Raw genomic sequence first — 23,589 nt, 5'->3', positions numbered from 1 at the left:
TAGCTAGATATTACCAAAGGAAGGGAGGACTCACTGTGGACTAAATTCTGCCCTCGTAGAAAAACAGGTAGTCTAAATCGCTTAAAGACTCTTACTGTAATTAATCTTTGGTTTAGTATTTTTTTTTAGCATCTGAAGCAGGTTTACATCTTAGGCGTGGCTACTCAGTTACTGAGGCAGGTTTTGAGTTTAGGGCACAAGCAAGTAAAAGGTTCTTTATTCAGTCAAATAATGTCTGCTCTCGAGTCCCAGCTTCCACAATACTCAAACTGAACAGAAAGGCAACCATACCCTAGAACCCCTTGAGTTATTGGCTGGAAAAGGCCTCAGAGTCTCCTGATTAGAGATGGGCACGATCTGAATTACGATTTCAAAAACTCCCCGATTTTGGCGTTTGCACCATCGTGACTCAGCTAATCGGTTCTGTCCATGGCAACCGATCCAGCGGTCGGGAGTTTGCTTGTTCGGGACATCAGATGGGTCAGTTTCTGTTCGGAATTGCAGACACTCTGGCGCTAGTAATTTATTCCCAGCTCAACGGAGTCAGGGAAATGAGCTGTGTTTGCCCTCCTTCTGTCGCCCTCGAAACATGAATGTAAGTCCAGCTTTCCTTGATTAGCAGGCTTCCTTCCAAACACGGAGCAGCAACCCAGGGGAGGGAGGGGGAAGGGGGTGGGCACAAAGGAAAGGCAAAAGGCAGCGCGGGAGGCTGGGAGGCCGCCTGCGCCATTTGCCTTTCCCCAGGACAAGGGGCGCGTGGGCAAGCCGGCCGCCCCTTGTCCTGGGGAAAGGCAAAAGGCGGTGCGGGAGGCTGGGAGGCTGCCTGCGCCGTTTGCCTTTCCCCAGGAAAAGGGGCGCGTGGGCAAGCCGGCCGCCCCTTGTCCTGGGGAACGGCAAAAGGCAGTGCGGGTGGCTGGGAGGCCGCCTGCACCGTTCGCCTTTCCCCAGGACAAGGGGCGCATGGGCAAGCTGGCCGCCCCTTGTCCTGGGGAAAGGCAAAAGGCAAAAGGCAGTGCAGGTGGCTGGGAGGCCGCCTGCGCTGTTCGCCTTTCCCCAGGACAAGGGGCGCGCGGGCAAGCCGCCCGCCCCTTGTCTTGCAGGGCAGGTGAACGGTGCGGGCAGCCTCCGAGCCACTCGCGCTGCTGCCAGCTCCGCAGCGCACCGGGTGAGTCGGCTTGCTGCGTGGGCGGGGGCGACTCAGGAGCGCGCGTGCGCGTGCGCGCGCAAGAGCCTGACTACGGTTGCCGTGGGTGCTGGCCTCCCCGATTCCCGATTGCGGACCGGAAACGAGAGTTGATCATTTAGAATCGGTGGCCTGCGTTCGGCAGCAGCCCAGATCCACGAACGGCTGAATCAGAATTTTTTTTTGGATCGGGCCCATGTTTACTCCTGATTCCTCACTCTGGAGCCCTGTAATATAGCAAATTAGCTTGTGATTCACTGGTGGTGTGAATATGTTCACCTAAGATTGAACATGTCTGTAGGAAGGCAGACTTGGTCCCAATTTGCAGAGGCTGAGGTTCTGTCTCCTCTGCCACTTTGCATGGATACTGAAGAAATCCTGGAAATGTTCTGCTACGAAGGAGAAAAGGTACATTTCCACCTAGTCCTGGGTAGCATTTAGGCTATGGCTATATCATATGTGCAACTTCTGAGCAGAAAATAAAATTAATGGGAGAATGGTTTGGAGTAGAGGTGGGCACGATCCAAAAAAAAATTACCGATCAAGGTGATTGTGGATCGGCGCCTGCGACGATCTCGAACTAGCAATCCACACTGATCATCTCCCGTTTCCGATCCGTGATCGGGGAGGCCAAAGTGGAGGGGCGCCCCGCTGTTCCCAGCTATGTGGGAAGGTGGGTGGTGGCGGCGACCACCGGGCCTGGCGGGCACGGGGAGGCAGTGATGAGCCGCCTCCCCTCAGGGGGCAGGGAGTCTGGCCACTTGTCTGTGTTTGGCTGTCAGAGCTGCCTCTCAGGGTTTGCAGGGATGAGATTGGAGTGCCCATGGCTACAGAACACCCCCTTCCCCCTCCCTCCCCTGGGTGTCTTCTCCCAATTGGTGAATGCTTTGCTGCTCTGTGGTTGGAAGGAAGCCCTGCTGATCAAGGCAAGCTGGGCTTCCATTCAGGTTTTCAGGGCAACAGAAGGAGGGCAAGCACAGCTCAGGCATTCCCCTGGCTCCGTTGCCAGGGGAATAGATTGCTGGCGTCTGTGTGTCTGGCTTCCCGATCCGAGCCCAATCACCCCGATCAAGCCCTGATCAAGCACCCCCCTGAATGCTGGATCGGTTGCCGTGGACGGCACCGATCCGCCGGGTCCTGATCGCGCGATCGCCATTATCGTGGGTATTTTTCAATTGTAATGCTGATCGTGCCCATCTCTAGTTTGGAGTAAAATCCACCAAGAAGTTCACCAGAACTTCTGATTACCAGAAGTCTCAACCTCTTTCAGGTTTTTAAGTTCCACACATTTTTCATACATCTATGGGGTGTGAAACCCACTTGATTATTTAAAAAGAGACAATTTTGAGATTCCAAGCTATATACCAAGAGCAGAAGATGGGTGACTTAAACATGACTCATCTGCCTTGAGATGGATGCTGTCGGGAAGTGGGGTTTTTCCCACTTCCACTGTGATACTTTCATACCAAATGGCTTTTCTTTTCTTGGCTTTGCTGTAATATTTTGGGGACAATTCCAGCGAAGCCTGGTAGCTTCTATATAGGCAGGAAAGTCCAGATGTTTCTGGTTCCACTCACACGGGCACCATTTATGCTGCATCAACCCCACTCCCGCTGGCCATTTCCTCCACTACCATAAGGATGGACTTTTGATTTTTTTAAAAAGGTAATTGACTTCTATATGTTATATCAGGCTATCACTAGTTAGAAAAAGACACCTCCTTACATTGTGCGGACAGGGATTGCTGCAACATGACTGGGGCAGTGAAAATGTGGGGAAATCCATTATCTGGAAGCCCTGTTGTGACTTAAACATGACTCATTACAGTTTTGATTGAAGTTCAGATATGACTGAAGTTCAGTTAGTTAAACTTGATAGTCTTCTATTATTTATACAGAAATCCATTATCTGGAAGCCCTGTTGTGGCTGTCCTGCAATGGCAATGGGAAAACCATAAAAGACTGTTCCTATTTGGATAACACCAAGGGCAAGAGTACTGTATATAAAGCAACTGCAAGACAGTGAGTCTTTAAAAAGTATTCATTAACATACCATAGTATATAAAATATTACACTATGACCAAACATTTATTTAATGTTTAGACTAAAAAGCACAGTAAGAGCAAGATATCTACATTCAATGAAATTGTTTTTAAATACAGTTTAAAAAATGGAAGTTTTGAGACAGTGGTTTGGAGCAACATCCACCAGAATGTTCTATCCTGCTTGTACAAGTCAACTTCCCAGTAAATTATTTGTTAAGCAAGTCAACAAGAAATGGAAACAAATACTCTACCACTTTTGACTTCTAAGGATGGGTGAAAAGTTCATGAGAATCAGTAAATACGAGACAATACTGTTTGTAAAAGCTCAGTATCACTGACATGCCCAATGAAGAACTTCCATGGAATTTTTGCCATGCAGGTTCAGCGTTTGATTCATTTTATACTCTTAGTACAGTAACCCATTACAGTTTTGATTGAAGTTCAGATATGACTGAAGTTCAGTTAGTTAAACTTGATAGTCTTCTATTATTTATACAGAAGTTTATTCTTCCTCCACCCAAGCAGATGGCTGTAGGGAATAACATGCCACACACTATAAAAAAATAGTACTTAAAAAGCCAAAACAATGTTCATGACTAAAACTGTACAATCTTTGTTCTTTGCCTGAATACATTGTGGTTAAGTGCAAAAAACAAACAGATGAGTTCTGCATGCTCCCAAGAACTTAGTCCATGATTCAAAAGTCCAAAAAGGCAATGAAAGTACTAAATACACTAGAAGTCATCACAGTGCCAAACAAACTGAAAGGCTATGAACAATCCTTTTCACAGGAACTGCATGGTTGTCCTTCATCCTAAACAGCTCTCTTCATGTAGGGCACAGAACTGCAATAAAATAAAATAAAAAATCAAGATACATATCTATGAACATTATTGGACTTGGCTCAGCAGAGAACAGCATCAGATATAAGCAAATCAAACTAGAAGCCTTAGATCTATAGTCTATAAACATTAACACAGTAATTATTATGTGTAATGAATATGAACCTCATCTCCATTACACAAAAAACTAACCCATAAAAGAACACACACACGCACGCACATACTACCATCAACTAATTTCTTACAAAAATTAGTTAACTAGAAGGACATGTCTTAGACAGTGAGATAAGTCCTTAAAAAAAGTAGTAACTCCTTAGCAAAACATTCAGGTATTGCATACAACACTAATAAAAGACTACAATATACATATTTCAGGACACCAAAGCAAAACATACAGCATCTTGATGCGCATAGCCTATGGATTATGTACAGTGGCAGTCAAGACATGTCCTTTACATATTCCTCATTCCCGTTTCACATCTAAAAGACACAAACCTCAGAGCAATCCAGCTTTCAAACCAATGCTAGCACAACACAAAAGCAAATGAAGAAGTCAGTTTTAGGCATCAAAATGAAAAAGTACAAATTTCTTTATTATCACCAACAGTTTGCTAATCTTAGAATAAATAATCTTTTAAAATTTAAAACAAAAACGTTTATCTTGCTGCTAAATTGAAATATAAGAACAGACTAACATAAATATTAAAGAAATTAAAGAGAAAGGAATGCAATATTAATACAATCATCTAAGTGATCATTATTCCACTGTCTCTGAGAATCCTATGACCCCCAGGAGTGGCACTTTGGAAGGCAGAGGGAACTGCAAAAGAAAGGAACAGAGACTTCCTCTGCAAACTCTTTTTGTTCATGGATCATAAGGTCTTGCCCAATATTTCGCAGCACACAGTACTCCACACTGCATTTCACTGACAGTTACAGAGGAGTGTAATTCCTCCAGGTACTGTGTTATAGTAATTTCAGAATGCCATTATGAGAAATCACATTATATACAATAGCACATCATGCATGCAACCTTTGCCTGTAGATAAACCACACAGTGAAGTGCTTGGTAAGAATTTAGGATTGATTAACTTAATAAAACTGCTTACCAAACATTTTGTATCCACCATTGTTACAGTATCCAAGAACAATGGAATGGAGGAGATTATGGTCAAATCCACATTACTCATTCTAAGTCGCATGTTCCCCGCATTCCCCACGCAATCCCGAGTGCCGGTCACATTACCTCATTAAACAGATACATTTCATTCGCATTTCTCCCGAATATGTGGTCACAGGTTTTCAACGGGAGTTTCACAGTGGCCGTGAATGGGCCAATGCGCAATTTACGCGTTTTTTTAAAAAACCACCCCCCTTCCTGTCTTTCTGGCCGTTCCGAGAGTTCCTATTGGCTGATTCAACTTGCAAGTGCTCCGTAGTCTGCAAAAGACTGTTTCTGACTTCATAGCATTGGATTTATTGATTATGCTGTTTCTGAATCAAATCTGGTAGTTTGAAAAATCATTTTGGGGTGAATCCATCCTCAGAACGGACTCGCGAAACTTCCTTTTTAATTGTTTTTTTTAATATATATATATATTACTGTAATATCGAAATTATGAAATATCGAAATAATGACACTCCAAGGAAGTGAAACTTCAGTAAAATTCAGGCACAACTGTCCTGCATAGGAAATGCCCACGAAAGCTTCCCACATGCTTCCAAATTTCCAAAAAAGAAACGGGAGAGAGCCATCAGTGCTGTCAGTGGGGGAAAGAGAGGCATCATTATCTTCAATGATGTCTCTTTATAAGGCAAGATCGAAATAACGGAAAAGTGCGCTCAAAAAAATAAAAAAAATGGGCGGGGAAAAAAGGTCCCGCCCCAAAAAGCAGTTTTCGAGCGGCTGCGTGACCGGAGGGACGTGCGAGAAAGACGGATTGGAAGCAAGAATGTGAACGAAGAGGAAAAAATCGCAGATTGGAGGCAAACGGAAGATATCCGATAAACACGCGGATAATGGGTGAATGTGGATTCGATCTATATAAATACTCTATATTATTCACTGATAGCATATGCTAGATAGTCACATTGTGAAACATTAATGTAAACAGGAAAACAAAGTCACAAAACCCTTCTGGCATTTTTGTTAAAGCCTCTGGAGGATATTATAACTATATCGAAAAACATGTGAGGAACTGTTGAAGGCTTTCATGGCCGGAGAACGATGGTTGTTGTGGGTTTTCCGGGCTGTATTGCCGTGGTCTTGGCACTGTAGTTCCTGACGTTTCGCCAGCAGCTGTGGCTGGCATCTTCAGAGGTGTAGCACCAAAAGACAGAGATCTCTCAGTGTCACAGTGACACTGACACAGTGACCACTGACACAACAACCACCACGTGAGGAACTCTTTATATCACCCTGTTGATGGGAATGCATCAATGTTTTACAAGCCCTAATTGAAAAGAGGGTGTGGCCTTCTCACTCAAATTTTCAAACAGCAGCAAAATACTTCACTTCTTTATTGTTCATAGAGATTCATGTTTATCAGTGTGGGAAATATTTTACTGCTTTAAACTACTGTTTGAAAATGTTGGGGTGAATGCACTCCAAGATATAGAACAGGGATCTCAATGTGGTGGCCATGGGCACAATTGTGCCTGTCAACACCTTTCCTGGTGCCTGCCAAGTGTTTTTAGAAAGTGGGTGGGGCCAGGAGAGGCTTTTGCAGAGCATGGCTTCTTATTGGTCATTGGAGCATTAATTGGCTGTGCAGATTTTTTAAAACATTGCTTTGGCAGAAACTGCTTCCACAGCACAAGGATCTTCACTGTGTGACTGAAGGTAAGCTACAGCAGCTATCTTGTGGCAGCCATTTTGTTGCTGTGCCCATCACAATGTATTAGAATTCCAAATATGCCAACAGGCTCATAAAGGTTGGGGACTCCTGGTAGAGAGAGATTAAAATGATACCTGATGAGAAATTCTGAGCAGCAGTGTGGATCTAATTAACACTTCACTTTCCCCCTAGGGAATAAACAGCACAGCTGTTGATTTCTTATTTCTTAAACTTTTTAGAATTCAAGGACCTTTTTCTCAATTAACCTTGCCTCCTGGGAGTCTCCAACCCAGCACTGATTATCTGTTCCACAGAAGAATGTACAGAAATCCTTGCATTCAGTCATGTACATATAACATGCTGCTGCATGTTAGGACCTATACAGTGGCAGAATAAGAGGAATAAAGATCCCATCCTATTCCCTCCTATAGCCGCACTCAGGAAAACAGCTAAGCAATGGCTATTTCCAAACTCTAATTACACTGAGATAGTGGGGAAATAAGTTACTTCCCCAAATATATTTACTTCATTTATAGCCTGCCTTTTTCGCTGAGACTCAAGGCAGGTTACAGAATAAAAAACAATGCAATCATACAGCATAGGACATCCAATGAACAATGGAATTACAGAATTAGTAGACAATGCAAACCACTACTATCTAGGTAAAGTATAGTGGAATTACAAAGGCAGAAAACAATGCAGTAAAAACAAGATGATAGGTTGAATAATCAATGCAGCATGCTAAAGTCCTATTCCATTATAAAGGCACCTGCATGAACCATTCCATTCTATTGCAGTTCTATAAAAATGCTCTCCTGAACATTTCTGTTTTGCACATTCTGCAGAATGACAAAAGTGTGGGAGCCTTCCTAACCTTCTCAGGCAGGCCATTCCACAGAAGGAGCTACCACAGAAAATGCATGCGAACAGGCAGTTGCTGCTCTTATCCATTTGTTGGGTGGCACCTTCAGAAAGCTTTGTTAAGATGAATAGAATTGTCATGGCAGAGTATAAGAGCAGAGGCAGTCCTGCAGGTATGTAAGTCCACGGCAATTAAAGGCTTTGTAGGTGATAACCACTACCATAAACCAAATATGGTAACTGACTGGTAACCAGGGCTTTTTTTCTGGGAAAAGAGGTGGTGGAACTCAGGACCGCACAACGACGTCACTTTAGGCCAGCTGGAACAAGCGGCAAGTTTTTTAAAGTTTAACTTGCCCTCTGCGAAAATGGTCACATGGCCACTGGCACGGAGGGCAATCTAAACTCCCCTCTGTCTGGTGATCAGGGGGCGGGGCCATCAGCCATGTAAGCATTTTCAAGAGGTGCCGGAACTCCGTTCCACCGCATTCCAGCTGAAAAAAAGCCCAATGTGCCTCTGCCTAACACTTGATAGAGCTGTTCTGTACCAACTGGAGCTTTCAAGTTGACTTTAAGGGCAAAACCATTTACAGCATATTATAATATGGGTCACTAAAGTGTTTACTGCCAAGAGACAGTCCACCTACCCTTTTCTTGATGCTTCAGATTCCCCTAGCCTGTGGAAATCTGCATGCCCATCAGATAGGCCACATAAATTGCATGTCCTAGTAAACAGTCACAAATTGAAAAACAAAATCCTGCCATCAAGTCATAGTTGACCCCTGATAGGGTTTTCCAGGCAAGAGACTAACATTACTGTCTTGCAATTTGGCACTGCATGGATCAATAGTATTACACTGTTTTCCATGCTTTCTGACAAAAGAATTATCTGAATAATCTAGTGGAATGCAAAATGTCTTTCCAAAACTGGCTTCCAACACTTTGGGTAAAGCTTAAGCCTCATCTTTGAACCAGTCCTGAAACACAAGCAATTGGCTTTTTATACCATGCATCTAGACTGAACAGTAACAGAGAATCAGGTTGGTGGAGCAGGACCTTTGAATAACATCTCTGCTGAAGACTAGATGCTTCAAACTCTTGGCACAGGATTGAAACTACCAGTTGCTTATGTGTTTAAAAATTGGGAAGGCATACATATGCTTCCCTAAGCTCCTCAGAGGAAGGGTGAGATAAAATGCACTGGATATAGTGACTCTATATTATGAGCTATAAATACAGAGTTGGATCCAGACTAAATTGGCAATTTATACTGATTTCCTTCTGCAGACCTCCCCCCTTGTCATTTCTTAGGGTCCCCTTTCCCCCAGGAACAGCATTCAATGGAGATCAGGAGGCTGCAGTCAGGTTGAGGAAGAAGGGAAGCTTGATTCCTCTGATAGGAAGTTTATGCTATGCCCATTTACAGACTCCCAATATTTGTTTAAATAGCCTGCTCCTGGACTATTTTAATGACTTTTTAAAAATTATGATTGATTTTTTGTTTTTGTGACTTTTAATGTATTTTTGAATGTTGTTAGTCGCCATGAGCCCATCTGTGGGGAGGGTGGGGTATAAATCAAATCAAATCAAATCTAATCAATCAATCATTAATAATAAATAGACTGGATCTAAACCATCAGGCAGGATCCAATTAATGTTATGCTCTTTAAAATCCTGCAACTTTCATTGGGAATAAAGTATTTGGTTCATAAAGGAAGCCAAGCATTTTAGTATTAATACTGTACAATGCTCTGTATCTATATTATTGCCCAATAGGATCATCAAGAAATTTCTCTCTCACTATGTTATTTATAGAGCAACCTGCTTAAAGGCTCTTGTTCACATAAAATGTAAGTGGCAGAACATTTTTTTAAAAAAGGCAGGACTGCTAAATTCACGACACTGTCAGAAATAATACCTTAAAGCACACAATTCATACTCTACATAGTAACATTTTTAAAAAGCCACCTCATGGCTCGTAATAGGTACACTCACCCTTCAAGATGTAGTCTGTTAATAAGCTTGGCACCTTCTCACTGTCTTCTTTCATAGCATGAAGAACTGTCAAATGTGGAAATTACAATCAATGGAATAAGCAGTAATTTAGATCACCACTTTCAGTTTAGACATTTAGGAGAAATCATGCTGAACATTACCCTAAATATTGTCCACAGACACTCTTTCAACAAAATAAACCATGGATGAAAGCACTGATTGTATGTGGCACTAGTAAAATACTTTCTACTTCTTGCATGCAAACAATTTCCGTCCTCCAAATACAGAGGATCTGTATATTCTTCCATTGTACTATCAAAAAGGATTGTATCCTGTGAGGTGTAGTACCTAAACCAGTCACAGAGAGGTGTTAAGAGATCACAGTCACACACTGCTGAATGAAAAGGGAAAATTGGAAGAAGATAAATTTACAAAAAGAAATTGGGACAGGAGTCTCCATGTGTGACTTCGTTTCTCTTATCTTCTTTTCCATCCCACTCCCCATCCTTGAAACTGCTCAATGGTGGCAGTGGAATGCAGCGTTATTGGATCAAGGGACGGGGTGCAGGGAAAAGAAGCCAAAACTATCTGGTACAACCTGATAAAAATACCTTGAACAGGGGGAACCTGGAGGTTTACTAGGAAATCCTGTGTTGAGTCTGCAACTAAACAGAAGCAGGAAGTATACCAAATAAATTCTCACCAAAGCATTGTACAAAATGTACACTGATTAAAAAATACATATTTGGAAACTGAATATCTGAAGTCTAGAAAGGCCAAAGGTACCTGATTACAATTGAGAAAGATTTTAACAGAGTTGTTTACTAACAATGTTGGTTCTATAAATATGGCCTGATAAGTACTAGACAAGTTTTGTGTAGAGTTAAGGGTTTGCAGAGCATGAGATGTAGAGTGTGGTGTTTGTGAGTTTGTAATTAATCATTTATTACATTTTTACCAAAAAAAGAGAAAAAGTTCTATTTACATCAGCAACACAAAGTCTATTATATCCAAACTCTTTGTAACCATGATTCACTCCAGTATCTTGAAAGCCAGTGGCAGTTACTACAAATAAGAACTTCTGGAATGTGAAAGACATTCATCCCTCCAGGGTTTTATTTCACGCCTATGGAACACTCATCCTACTGCAAAAGCACTAAGAACTGCAGACTATGCAAGAGCCTGATTTCCAAGAGTAGGCTGTATTCGGGAAATTGCTCAGAGGGTCAGAAGCACTTGTGTGGTCTTAAGAATGCCAAAAGTGTGTTCAAGAATTTGTAAAATTCAAGAAGCTGGCCAAAACCATGAGCTTTTGAATTGATTTTTGAATTAATTCCAGAACTTCAGACATAATTAAACCTTTTAACTTTAAGAGTTACTTTGACAGACCTAGCCATACACTGTACAATCTATAGAGACTACAGATGCTTCCTGTTTGATACAGGCAAAAGGAAACAGTTCCAAAGACTTGAACACACAATTTTTCCCAAAGTTGGACCTATTAGAAATACCATTATTCATAAATTTTATACATGCTGTATCTAAAACAACATATATGAGACCACTTTCTTCAAAGCTACACAAAAAGTATAGGAAGTAAACATTTCTACTGCAGGAAGAACATTTACCACTGAGGTATTGCTCAGATTATCCACATCAACTGGCTTAAATTTATCCATTTTTTCTGTCAGTTTGGTTTACAAAATGAGAGAGAGATTAGTTTGTAGTTAAAACCATACAGAAGAGGGAAATAAGGAGCTTATCTATGAAAAGAACGCATCCCATATAACAACTCTTGGGCATTCTATTTACTGTTTGTATTGAAAACATTGAGGCATTAACAGCCGAGAGAATGTAGTGTTCTGAATAAATGGTCTGAGGTCTGTTTCACAACAGTGTTAGCAGAGAGTCAGGAAGTCTGTTACTGAGACAGGAATCAAGTTTCAGCGAGTCTGTGGAAAGCAACATTGTTAACCCTTTATACAGAGCCATCCTCTGCAGCTTTTATGAATGGTGAAGGGACACTTACATCTATTTTCTCCTTTAAAGGCAGTGCATTAGTAATTTGGCTGTGACTGTTGCTAAGCACTCATGCTTAAGACAGGCCTTGACAAATTTTCTTTGGACCTAGGAGTTAGCCCCCCAATTTAGAAGCCCAAACTCATCTATACCAAATACATATTTTCTCTGTCATATTAACCAAGTTTAATAGTGTCTTTAAGTTCTAAATGAGGATGCCAAGTTAGTCTGGAGAAAAATGCCCTCTCCTTTTAATAGAGGATTAATGGGACATATTTATCAGGTGACGTTATTTACCTTCACGCCACAAAAAATTTAAGGGGTACCATCTTTTTCTTTTCACCAGTTGGGTACCCTAAATGCTGCAAGTCAAGACCTACTTTAAGATGTAATAACAACAGTCAGTTCTGAGGAACAGGGCCTTTATTACAGTTGGCCCAAAGCTCTGGAATGCCCTCTTGAATGAGGCACAAAGTTACTTCTTAATCACAACAACATCATTTGATTTATATACTGCCCTTCAGGACAACTTAACGTGCACTCAGAGCAGTTTACAAAGTATGTTACTATTATTATTCCCACAACAATCACCCTGTGAGGTGGGTGGGGCTGAGAGTGGGTGGGGCTGAGAGAGCTCCAAGAAGCTGTGAGTGACCCAAGGTTACTCAGCTGGGTTCAAGCAGAGGAGTGGGGAATCAAACCCAGTTCTTCAGATTAGAGTCCTTCTGCTCTTATTCACTACACCAAATTTCCTCATCTTTCATATTGGATTAAAAAAAAAAATTTCCTGAAGAGGCCCAGGAAAAACTTAAAAACTTTTGCACAATTCTTCAGTTCCTTTCACCTACAGGAACTAAGCCCAGGGGGCATATCATTGGAATGAAAACACATTCTTCTCCACTTTTTCACCACCTCCATGCTCTCCTATCTTTGTCATCTTCCTTGTTTCAAATTTTAGATTGTAAGCTCCTTGGGGTAGAGACTTGCCTTCTTGTTCTCTGTAAAGCATCATGCACATGGTCTATTCTGTGCAATAAAAAACCCCATCATTTGATTCAGCTGAACGTAAACAAACTGGGCCTAAACTAATGTGTTTCAGCGAGAGAACCATGTTAAATCTGTGTCAACAAAAATAAGAACCCTACAGCACCTAAAAGGTATTGTAGCATAAGCGTTTGCAAATTCAAACCTTTTTTTGTTTAAGTTAATATTGCTTCATTTCCAGGACAGATTTCTCTTTCCCCCCTCCCTTTGTTTCCTACCTACCTTTGACTATCTCATGAAGCACAGCCATTTGTCTACCTTTAGCTTTCCCTTATCTGTGACAGGAGACAGTAGAAGTTCCCAACAGAGGTAAAGGACAGCCAACAGCAACTGAGCTCTGTTTACAGCAGAGCTTGTATTCTAGCTACAAAGTTTTACAGAATATCCTTTTTAATGCCTGACTCTCCCTTTCCCTCCTTCTCCTCTTAAACCCTAGAATGTCAGACTATGGAATCCCTGTTATCTAGAGTTCGTCTCCCCCTTCTGCAAGAAGCACAAGTTTCTTGATTTCAGAAGGTTTATTGAAAGACTAGGCTCTGACACAAGTATCCATATTCCAAGGCCTAAAAAGGATCTTGACTGAACACAGGCATTTGTTGAGAATGAGAGACAAAACTAAACTGGCAATACATCAAACCCCTCGTTCCCAGCCTCCCCCCACAGTTCTGTATGTTGAGAACGTGGACGTGGGAAGGCTCGGGTTGTCAAGGTCTTCAGCTGAAGAGACAGATAAGAAGTATCCTCTCCCATGGAAAATGCAGTCAAAACAACATCTGGACATGGAGGGAGAAAAAGCTCAACAACTACGATTTTACACATGGCGTAACTCTGGTTAAGAACATGAGTGTTAAAAGAGATCCTGACAGTGTTTACAGGCTGAATGCCACTAGAGCTTCGGGTGCCATCAGCAAACTTCAATGGTGACCTGAAACCCAAAACTATCAAGGTTTGGCTTAAGACACGGTGATTTTAGCAGAATGAGGAAATTTGTTTCCTTTTCTACAATTGCTTGTTTAGGAGAATTTTAATGGTTACTTTAGGATTTTGACAGGAAACTGGGAGAGGCTGGTCTAATTATGTGTGCTCTTGACCCTTGCACTTCCTGGCTGATTAGAACTAAACATGAATCAGTTCCATTGATTAGAATGTTGTTATTATTTTTGCCAGGGACTAATTCTAGGGTCATTCAAAGATGCTATGTGACAGTCAATCAGGATGACATGAACCATTATTACCTATTGGGTCCATTTGAATAACATAATGCTGCCGATCAACTCTAAGCATTTCTGATTTTGGAGCAGAACATTTTTTGATGGCCCTAACATGCCACTTTCAACTGAAGGTGTACAAGTGTGCCCTTGGTTACCACGTAGGCATCTCAGCAAAAGAATATACATGATAGCCTTTGCAAGACAACATGAGTATTTACTTACTCTTTGTTAGAGTTTGGAGATCTTCAACTGATGGTGGTCCACTTTTCTTCTCGTAAGGAATAACTGTTGTCAAGTACTGCCAGATGAAAGCCATGGTTACCATTTAGTCTTTTTACACTGAAACTAGATCAGCAATTTTCTGCACAGCTTCAAGCAAACAGTCTTACAAACTATTTAACTACATGTAATCCATACCAGTTAAATTCCATTTAACACATAAAACATACTGAAATGCATCCAAAGATGTTTCAGAAAGCAACAGCAGAATAGTGACAGTGTGTCAAAATTGTTGTAATATTCATAACATCCTTATATACTGTACATTTTTCCGTCTCTGAATTGTTCCACGTCATCTTTTCCTTTCAGACATTTTCTGTACATTAAGGAACATTAGAATGAGCTTTCATGTACACAGATTGTCCAATTTCATTTGATAATATGTTGTAGTGTAAACTGACAGACCTTTTAAAGAGTCCACCATATGAAAGAGTTATCAGATTAGTTCAGAAAACGTCTATTGCATTTCCCTTCATGGGTACTTTACATACGTATTTTTTAATTGGGTTGGCTTGTAAGAGTAATAGATATAGATATGATTGTAAGAGTAACAGATATGATCAATGTGGCCAGTTCTTTAACAAATAATATTCACATATAAGCACACTAGGCATATTAAAGTTATAATCTACTTATGCCAGTAATGAAGCAACCCAGAATGTCAGGAAAGCAAAATCACTTATATTGTTTCAATAAAATGTACAAGCAATTTTTTTTTATCAGTGTGCATATTACTCCCATGCTGCAGTTACTCCATTGGTTACCTATCAGTTACCAGGCTCAATTCAAGGTTTTGGCTATCACACACAAAGCGCTTTATGGTTTTGGTCCCTCATATCTATGGGGGTTCCTCTCTCTGTATGCTCTGCCATGACAGCTTTTCTCATCTGAACAGGGCCTTCTGCAGGTGTCAACCTGCACATGGGCACAATCAACAGCTGCCTGTACCTGTGCATTCTCTGTAGTGGCCTCCACCTTATGAAATGGCCTGCCTGCAGAGATCAGGAAAGCTCCCCTTCTCCTAGCTTTCTACAAACTGTCCAAAACCAAATTATTCGCTGAAACAATTCTGGTGAAAAAATGGGAGGTGGGAGGAGAACTGTGGCAGTTTGAAAATTATTGAGGTATACAGGAGGAGAGAAGTGATTATACCGAGGGGGTGGAGAGTTAATGGAAAAATTCTAAGCAATTTTATATGATTTTTAAGTATTATATTAAGTAGTAATAGTGTTGATACTATGAGAATTATTGGGATAGAAATTAACTAATCTATATTGTTTGGAAAGATAACCGTATAACATAGAGTGAATATATACATACATACGTAAATTTAAAGACAGGTCTAATTGTTAGACTTATGGTATATGTATAGATAAAGAATAATATATAGAATAGAAGCCTAAGTAAATGACAATAAGTGTGTATAATAAGTATGTGTATAGCAGTATTGGAATTGATGTATAAAGGGGGGCAAATTGTTTGTCCCATATCAAAGAGAATAGAAGGAGTAAGATAAAATATAGGTTATCAAAATGAATATTATTAGTAGTTTTAATGAAGAAGATAGATTAAGAGGATTTTATTTATATGACAATTTATATGACAATCTATATGTGAAAGGAAGTGGAAATAGTGCTTAGAAGAATCTGAAAGTATATTATAATAAATAAATAAAATAAGTATGTAGCGGGAAAGTGGATAGGGGGTTGGAAAACTGTTGGAAGTCAACAAAAAGGGGGGGAAAGGGAGGGGGTTAGAATTAGAAAAAATTAAAGAATGTGATTATAATTGTTATTATATGTTTCTAATCCAATAAAAAAAAATTCTTCAAAACCAAATTATTCAAGAGAACTTTCACACATTGGTAACGGGTCTACTGTAAGAAAACAGTTCAAAGAGGTGTAAAATACCCGAATCGGACCCGATCTGAAAAGCTTCGGGATTTCTGCTGGCCCCAATTTGGAAATCCCAAAGCAAAGCGTCCCGAAGCATTCGGAATGCTTTGGGAAGCTTCGGGGGACCTGGGGGGGGGTTAGGTTTAAAGGGCCCTTTTGCAAACGGCAGGCCCCTTTAAACCTAACCATTCCCTCCCACCCTTTCCTCCCCCCCCCCCCACGTATCTGGCACTGGCAGAAGGGAAGGCTGGCCCTCTCTGCTGGCTGGCCACGGCGGCGGCAGGAGGGAAGGTCCTCTCTGCCAGCCAGCTGCACCAGCGCAGCACCGGCAGGAGGGAAGGCCCTGTCTGTTGGCCAGCTGCGCCGGCACAGTGCCGGCAGGAGGGAAGGCCCTCTCTGCTGGCTAGCCACGCTGGCTGTGGTGGCAACAGGAGGGAAGGCCCTGGCTGCACAAGGTAAGTGGGGTGGGGGGATGGGGTTAAAGGGTGGGTGTGAGTGTTTAAGGGTGGGGGCAGCCTCCCCCATCACTTCAGTATGCTCCAAATCTTTATGGAGCGTACCGAAGCGACCTGGAAACCTGAATCCAAAGCAGCATGCTGCTTCAGATTTCGGGGATTTCTGGATCTTTTCCCCGCTTCGGGTAAACCCGAAGTGGGAAACCCAAACCTTTTCGGGTTGCACACCCCTAATAGAGACAGTAGACTATACTACTGTACAGCGGCTGTTACTGTAATTTATTATGTCATATTAAATAGCTTATGTTTTATTTCAACATTCTTTCTGCTCTATTAGATTTCTGTTTTTCAAAATTCTGTCTATACCCTATTGTATTGTGTCAGCTGTTGATCATATTGAATTATACAATACAATCCACCTTGAGTTTCAGTGAAAAAGGTGGACTATAAATAATGTAAATAAATAAATATCTTTCTGCAAGGTGCAGGAATCCAAAGACAAGAGCTTTGAAGTCTATTAGATGATAGTGAAGCTTCATTACAAGCAGTTTTAAAGCTCTGTTATATTTACAGACCATCCTTTGCTTGTTCTTGCTGGGCCAACACATTTGCTTACATTATGACCCTTTCAGCAGCTTCTGCAAGGGAGTTATGCTCTGCAAAAACTATAACATATGACAATCACTGATTATGCTGCCTGTGACTCTCCACAGAGTGTGAGCAAAACCAGGTAGCAAGAGGCTCTCTCACGTTACAACCAGTGATGGAGCAACTGCTGTGATGAATAGTTTTGAATAGCTTCCCTTTTACAATGTAAAATTCATACCTGAGAAGCTGTGTCTTGACTGACATACGTTTTGCCGTATTGTTAATCATGCCAGATTGCAGAAAGCCATAGAAAAAAGGGAGGATACTTCCTCAAAGATTGCCACTAACCCAAGGAAAAGGAAGTGTGCCACAACCAAAAACAATATGCAATTATATTGTAGAAATTCAGAAATAGAACATAGCACACATGAGAGACCGTTTACAATGATAAATTACAATTTTGTTCAATTTCCCTCTTAGGCTACCATTTGCAAAGTAAAGACAATGGAAGCATGACAATGTAAAGGTCTATGTACAGGGAGAGGTATAATGTCCCATAATATATTATTTTGTGTTGTTCCAAGCTGCTGGTAAGTCAGCTGGGGGGTCGTCACTTCTTGACCACGAAGCCGTACAGTCGCAATGCCAAGAAGGAAAGGCAAAGCCGATTGTGAAATTGACACGGAGCAATGGATAGGCCGTGTCAATTTCACAATTGGCTTCGCCTTTCCTTCTCGGCATCGCGACTGTACGGCTTTGTGGTCAAGAAGTGACGACCCCCCAGCTGACTTACCAGCAGCTTGGAACAACACAAAATAATATATTATGGGACATTATACCTCTCCCTGTACATAGACCTTTACATTGTCGTGCTTCCATTGTCTTTACTTTGCGAATGGTAGCCTAAGAGGGAAATTGAACAAAATTGTAATTTATCATTGTAAACGGTCTCTCATGTGTGCTATGTACTATTTCTGAATTTCTACAATATAATTGCATATTGTTTTTGGTTGTGGCACACTTCCTTTTCCTTGGGTTAGTGGCAGATTGCAGAAAGCCACATTTGCAATTTGATCAAATAAGAGGGCCACATTACTGTACATTGTGCACCAAGCCAAGCTTGCACATAAACAGTAACGTACAACTCTAGCATATAACCTTTTTACCAAGAGTACTTCTAAGCATGTATGGCTCGCTGTCTCTCCCCACTACTGTTGAACCTTAGGTAGCCCATGTTATCTGGAAGGGGATGGGAAGTGCTTACAAGTCAGCATTATGAAAGAAAACAGTATGCCAGCTTCTGAGTATTCCACATCTCTTCAGTAGATTGGATTTTAAAAAATAAATGTTTCTCTATGTTAAAACTTCCCTTCAGGTTTTACACTACTTCTGCAGGAGAAGGGTGATTAGAATCTTCATCCTAAGTTTTCTACTTGCAAGGAGTTTTGTTTTATGGACTAGCATTCAACAGTGGTATGCCTCTGTTGCAAACCTTCGTCTAACTCAAGCTTGGGCTGACCTTCCTCTACCGAGGTAAAATTTCTCCTCACCAAGCATATGAAGCTGAATACTGGGCTACGAAGCCTTTAGTAGCATAATTGAGGTTTAGCTTCAACCTTCTTTCATTAGGTCTTGCATTGGGAAGAGACTTTTGGCAGGATGCCCCTTTGCTTAAGGTTTCTTTGTCTGGAAAACCTTTGAAATGTTTCTCCCAGAGGAAACCATGGAGAGTTGCTGGAGGCACTTTGTTCAAGGGACCATAGAATTGGACCTATGGGTCCAATCTTCCTGAAACTTGGCAGATCTTTAGTGGACAGGCATGACTAAGGTCCTTGCAAATTTGGTGACGTTTACTTGAAAGTGCCCCTGAGCCTTCCAGATAGTTTTCGCCATAGGGAATGATGGCTGAATATATTTGGTATTTCTGGTTTAAACTTGAAGACTCCAAGTACTGTATCATACCGTGGGAGACACAAGAGGAATCCAGATGGTGAACCTATTACGGAAAAGAAATAGACTTAACTGAAACCAGTGAAGGAGTGGTTATTGAAACTAACACGGATTGTATTGATGAACCATTATGGGCTATTATGCTGCAAATGATATTTAGGAATTGTATGGATGTCATTGATGAATTTTGTATTTGAGCTATTTATTGAATGTATTTAATACTAGTTATTATATGCACATGGCACTTTGAACACTGAATAGATAATTTCATAAAAATATTGATAAAAATATATGAATATTGGGTGGGAGATTCTTCTTTTTGGCTTTGTAGCAATATCTTCCTTGGGAGCCTCCTGCTGGTAATACAGCTCCAAATTTAACACCTACACAGCACAGCTTCCCCTTTTCTGCCAACCTCAGGGTACTCCACTGAGTCAAAACCTTTTTAAGATACTGGGCAGGAGTTATGCCCCGGCTATAACCCTGTTCCTTGTGCCAAAGGGGAGACTCCTTTTTACCCACTTCCTTGGCCTATTACAATTCCCAGATCTCTTTTGTCTACGCAAGAGTTAGTGCTGTCTTTCTCACTTCAGTCCAAGGACTAAAAATGTTTCATTAATGTTATGAATTGAGGTGGGCATGGACCAGAAAATGAACCAAAATTTAACACAGACCGGGCTGGTTCGGTGTTCGCAAACTGGCAGGTCATGGGATGTCTGTTTTCCATGGACCCGACGGACTTTTTGCCGGTCTGTTGGTCTGTTAAAGCCTTCCTGCTCTGCTGGCAAGCAGTGCCGGGAGTGCTTTAACATTTAAATCCCGCCAGTCAGCTGGAGCAAGGGAGGGGTTAAAGCACTCCTAGCACCAGCCCAGACCGATGAACCAGTCAGTTCACGAACCTGCGCTGGACCATGAAAAGTTCATGGTCCATGAAACACCACAGACCCATGGCCCATGGGTTTGTCCTGGTCCGTGCCCACCTCTGGCTGACCCTCTCTGATCAGAAGCCAGGCTCCAACTCCCCTCACTCTTCAGTTTACTGCAACTGTCAACCCCTCCCTCTGGTAGCATCATCACCTCAACATTCCATCACCAACTGCCATTTCAGGCTAGCCACAAAGGGGGGGGGCATGTCAGTCATTCTCCACTCTTTACTGCCTGGCAATCCCAGCCTAAGAGTCCATTGCACTAGGAGTGGTTCTACAAGCCTCTCCGATGCAATGTGGTGAGCCATGGGTGAAACAAAAGTTATTAAACAGCATTAACACTTATATAGGTCAAAATTTTCATGCACTATTGTCATGTCTGTGTACATCTATGCCATGTTTGTTTGTTTGTTTTATTGTGCCACAATATGCTGAAGCTATACTGATTTATTACTAAACTGATGTGTACTCTCTCTGCTTATTCATAACTATGTTGCAGATGTTACTTGCTTGAGACCCAGAACGGGCCTCCTCTGTTATCTTAGAGAAATATGCAAGTCTCAGCTAACTGTGACCTTGGTGTGTCTAGATGCCAGTTTTCACTGCTATTCCCAGATGCTGGGAATACTATATTGTATACCTGATATATAGTCATAACTAAATAAATTCTCACAGGATTGCGTGCCAAAACCTTAACTGTCATTTGGAGCATGGGAAAATCAACTATAACAGCGACTGCTTGATTTGAATTGTCACTTCTGCCAAACTTCATGATGGAGTACAGACCTGAACTGCATAAATTCTAATAAAGCTACCAATGCGTGTTCATTGAGGATGGGCTTGAGAGATATACCTGCCAGGGACTGACCTCCGGCTTGTCAGATAGTTCGGGTGACGAAGGAAATAGTGGTCGACACCTTCGAAGTAGAACAGTATATCCTAGCCAGAGGCAACCTTTTTTAGACAAAGGAAAGAGAAAGGCCTTCCACAAGTCCAGACAGAAACCTTAGTGTTTAATCTATCCTCCCGGAGTTTGAATTTGGTAGAACAATCTGTTCTTGATAAAGGCTTAGGATTTGTACCAACACCTAGATAGCATTCTTTTCAAACTTGATTAGATGTGTTCAGACTTATTCGCCAAATTAAATTGCGAGCTTATTTCATCAGACCTGATGGCAATAGCACTTATTCTAATTTTGAAATGCCTAGACGTTTGAGACAGGGCTCGACATTTATGCTCCCTATATCTGACCACAGAATCGATACCTTCGAATACATGGTCATGAAGAACATTGCTGAGCTTGAGAGTAAACCCATTAAGACCTGGCACAATTTATCCACGGCTCAGAAAAGAGCTCTAGTGTCACTTAGAAATGATAGATTATTATCAAACCGGCAGATAAGAGAGGAGGGGTAGTGGTTATGGACCGGGAGATGTACATCACAGAGCTTATGAGGCAATTGGGGGACACGTCTAGTTATTCTAAAGTTGCACAGGACCCTACGGATCATATTAAGGGTCTTATTAAAATTGTTTTAGATGAGGCAAGGGAACTCAGCGAAATAAATGACCTGCTATATCGAGCCCTGCAGGCTAGAACACCACGGACCCCCCTTTTTTACATTTTGCTGAAGATACATAAGGAGGTCTCCCCTCCACCTGGCCGGCCAATAGTCTCTGGCTGTGGCTCTGTGTTGGAGCCACTGGCCATATTGTTAGACTCATGCCTACAACCAGTGGTGGCGGATATAGGCCCTCTAATTACTGACACTAGAGACTTTATAAGACAAATTGAGGATATAGCCATAGAAGAGGACACTTTGTTCCTCACGATGGACGTGAACTCACTTTACACCATCATCCCACATGAGAGCGCTAGGGAGGTGGTGGAGGAGGCATTTGTGATGAGACGGGATAGTTGCCTTCCACCTAACTTCCTGTTACAATTATTAGACTTAGTCCTGGAGAAAAATTATTTTCGGTTTGGGGACTCCTATTACTTTCAGCGGCAGGGCGTTGCTATGGGTTGCGCTGCGGCACCCAGCATCGCTAATTTATTTATGAGCCAATGGGAGAAACAACATATATTGCATCCATCTAATCCATTTAGGGAGAATGTTATTAGATATTTCCGCTATATTGACGACCTTTATTTTTTGTATAAGGGCCCCAATCAGGTTGAGGACTTTTGTCTCTGGTTGAATAGCAGGGATAATTGCGTTAAATATGCTTGGCATTATAGCAACCAGGAGATTCATTTTTTGGATGTTATAACATACAGGAATAGTGAAAACAGAATAAAGGTTAGAACCTATAGTACAGAGACGGATCGGAACTCATATCTTGAATATGGGTCCTTCCATCCACGCCATTTGAGGGAGAACATCCCCTATGGCCAACTCCTGCGAATTAAATGCAATTCATCTTCCCCTATAGATTACAAAAGGGACAGTAAGATCATATGTGATAATTTCATCGAGAGGAATTACCCACAGGGTGTCATTCAAACAGCTTTAGCACGTGCTGAATCTATCTGTAGGGAGTCCTTGTTCATGACTAGGAAGCAGGACCCAGAAAATAGAATTTGATAGGTGGTTGAATATACCCCCCTATCTAAAAAAATTAAAAAAATTGTCTCCTATCACTGGAAGTTGGTGGAAGGTATTGCAGGCTGTGAACTGAGACCACAGGTTGGTTTTCGTAGGACCAGGAGCCTTAGGGATGATTTGGTGCACGCTGACATACAACTTAAAGATGCAGGTCAGAGATTACCACGGGGTAATTTCAGATGTAGTCGATGCCAGGTCTGTAATATCTTTTGGGAAGGAAAGGAAATCATGCTAAAGCAACAGAGATTTACTTTTGCACATTTTGCTAATTGCCAGAGTTCTGGAGTGATATATGCTATAAAGTGCCTCTGTGAGTTGTTATATATATAGGGTGCACTACTAGACCTATTAAGGTGCATGTCCTTGAGCATATCTCACGTATACGGAATAGCATTCAGGAGGCTCCTTTAACTCAACATTTTTTGGAAAAACAACACAAAGAGAATGCCCTTAAAGTCATTGTTTTGGAGGTAATGAATAAAAGGGGTGCAACACAGGAGTTTCTTCTCTGCCGAGAGGCGTATTGGATTTACAAGCTCTATACGGTTAAACCCAGGGGTTTGAATAATGACCTCTTCTTTAGCTGCTTTCTTTGAATGTGAACAAGTTCATTATTGTTGTTGATAGTCATGAGGGCTGCCAGTATTGTTATGTTTAATGGTGTTGGAGCATGGTCCCTTTAAGAACTGTGTTACCAATTAGCCAGCAGAGAATGAAAGGGGAATCTCTCAGCGTGGAGGGCGTGTGAGAGAGAAAGCACTGCCGCCTCACTCCGGGTTTTCTGAATTGTGTTTGTTCCTCCTGTATTGAAGGTATGTTAGCACATAACTATTTGGTTTGTGCCATATAA

General features: G+C 41.6%; 1 protein-coding gene across 1 annotated transcript in view; it reads right to left on the bottom strand.

The window, feature by feature from the left end:
* Positions 1–3,244: 3,244 nt before the first annotated feature.
* Positions 3,245–23,589, bottom strand: part of FEZ2 (fasciculation and elongation protein zeta 2) — a 119,403-nt gene continuing 99,058 nt past the window's right edge. The window contains exons 6-8 of the mRNA XM_054993243.1: positions 14,259–14,334; positions 9,763–9,828; positions 3,245–4,072 (exon numbers count right to left, since the gene is read on the bottom strand). Coding sequence (XP_054849218.1) covers positions 4,056–4,072; positions 9,763–9,828; positions 14,259–14,334 — 159 coding nt within the window. The 3' untranslated portion in view covers positions 3,245–4,055. The remainder of the gene's footprint in view (positions 4,073–9,762; positions 9,829–14,258; positions 14,335–23,589) is intronic.

Source organism: Eublepharis macularius, chromosome 1 (genome assembly GCF_028583425.1).
Source record: "Eublepharis macularius isolate TG4126 chromosome 1, MPM_Emac_v1.0, whole genome shotgun sequence".
NCBI classification, from domain to species: Eukaryota; Metazoa; Chordata; class Lepidosauria; order Squamata; family Eublepharidae; genus Eublepharis; species Eublepharis macularius.
Note: the sequence above shows the minus strand (reverse complement) of the source record. Positions and strands in the feature narration are given on the sequence as shown.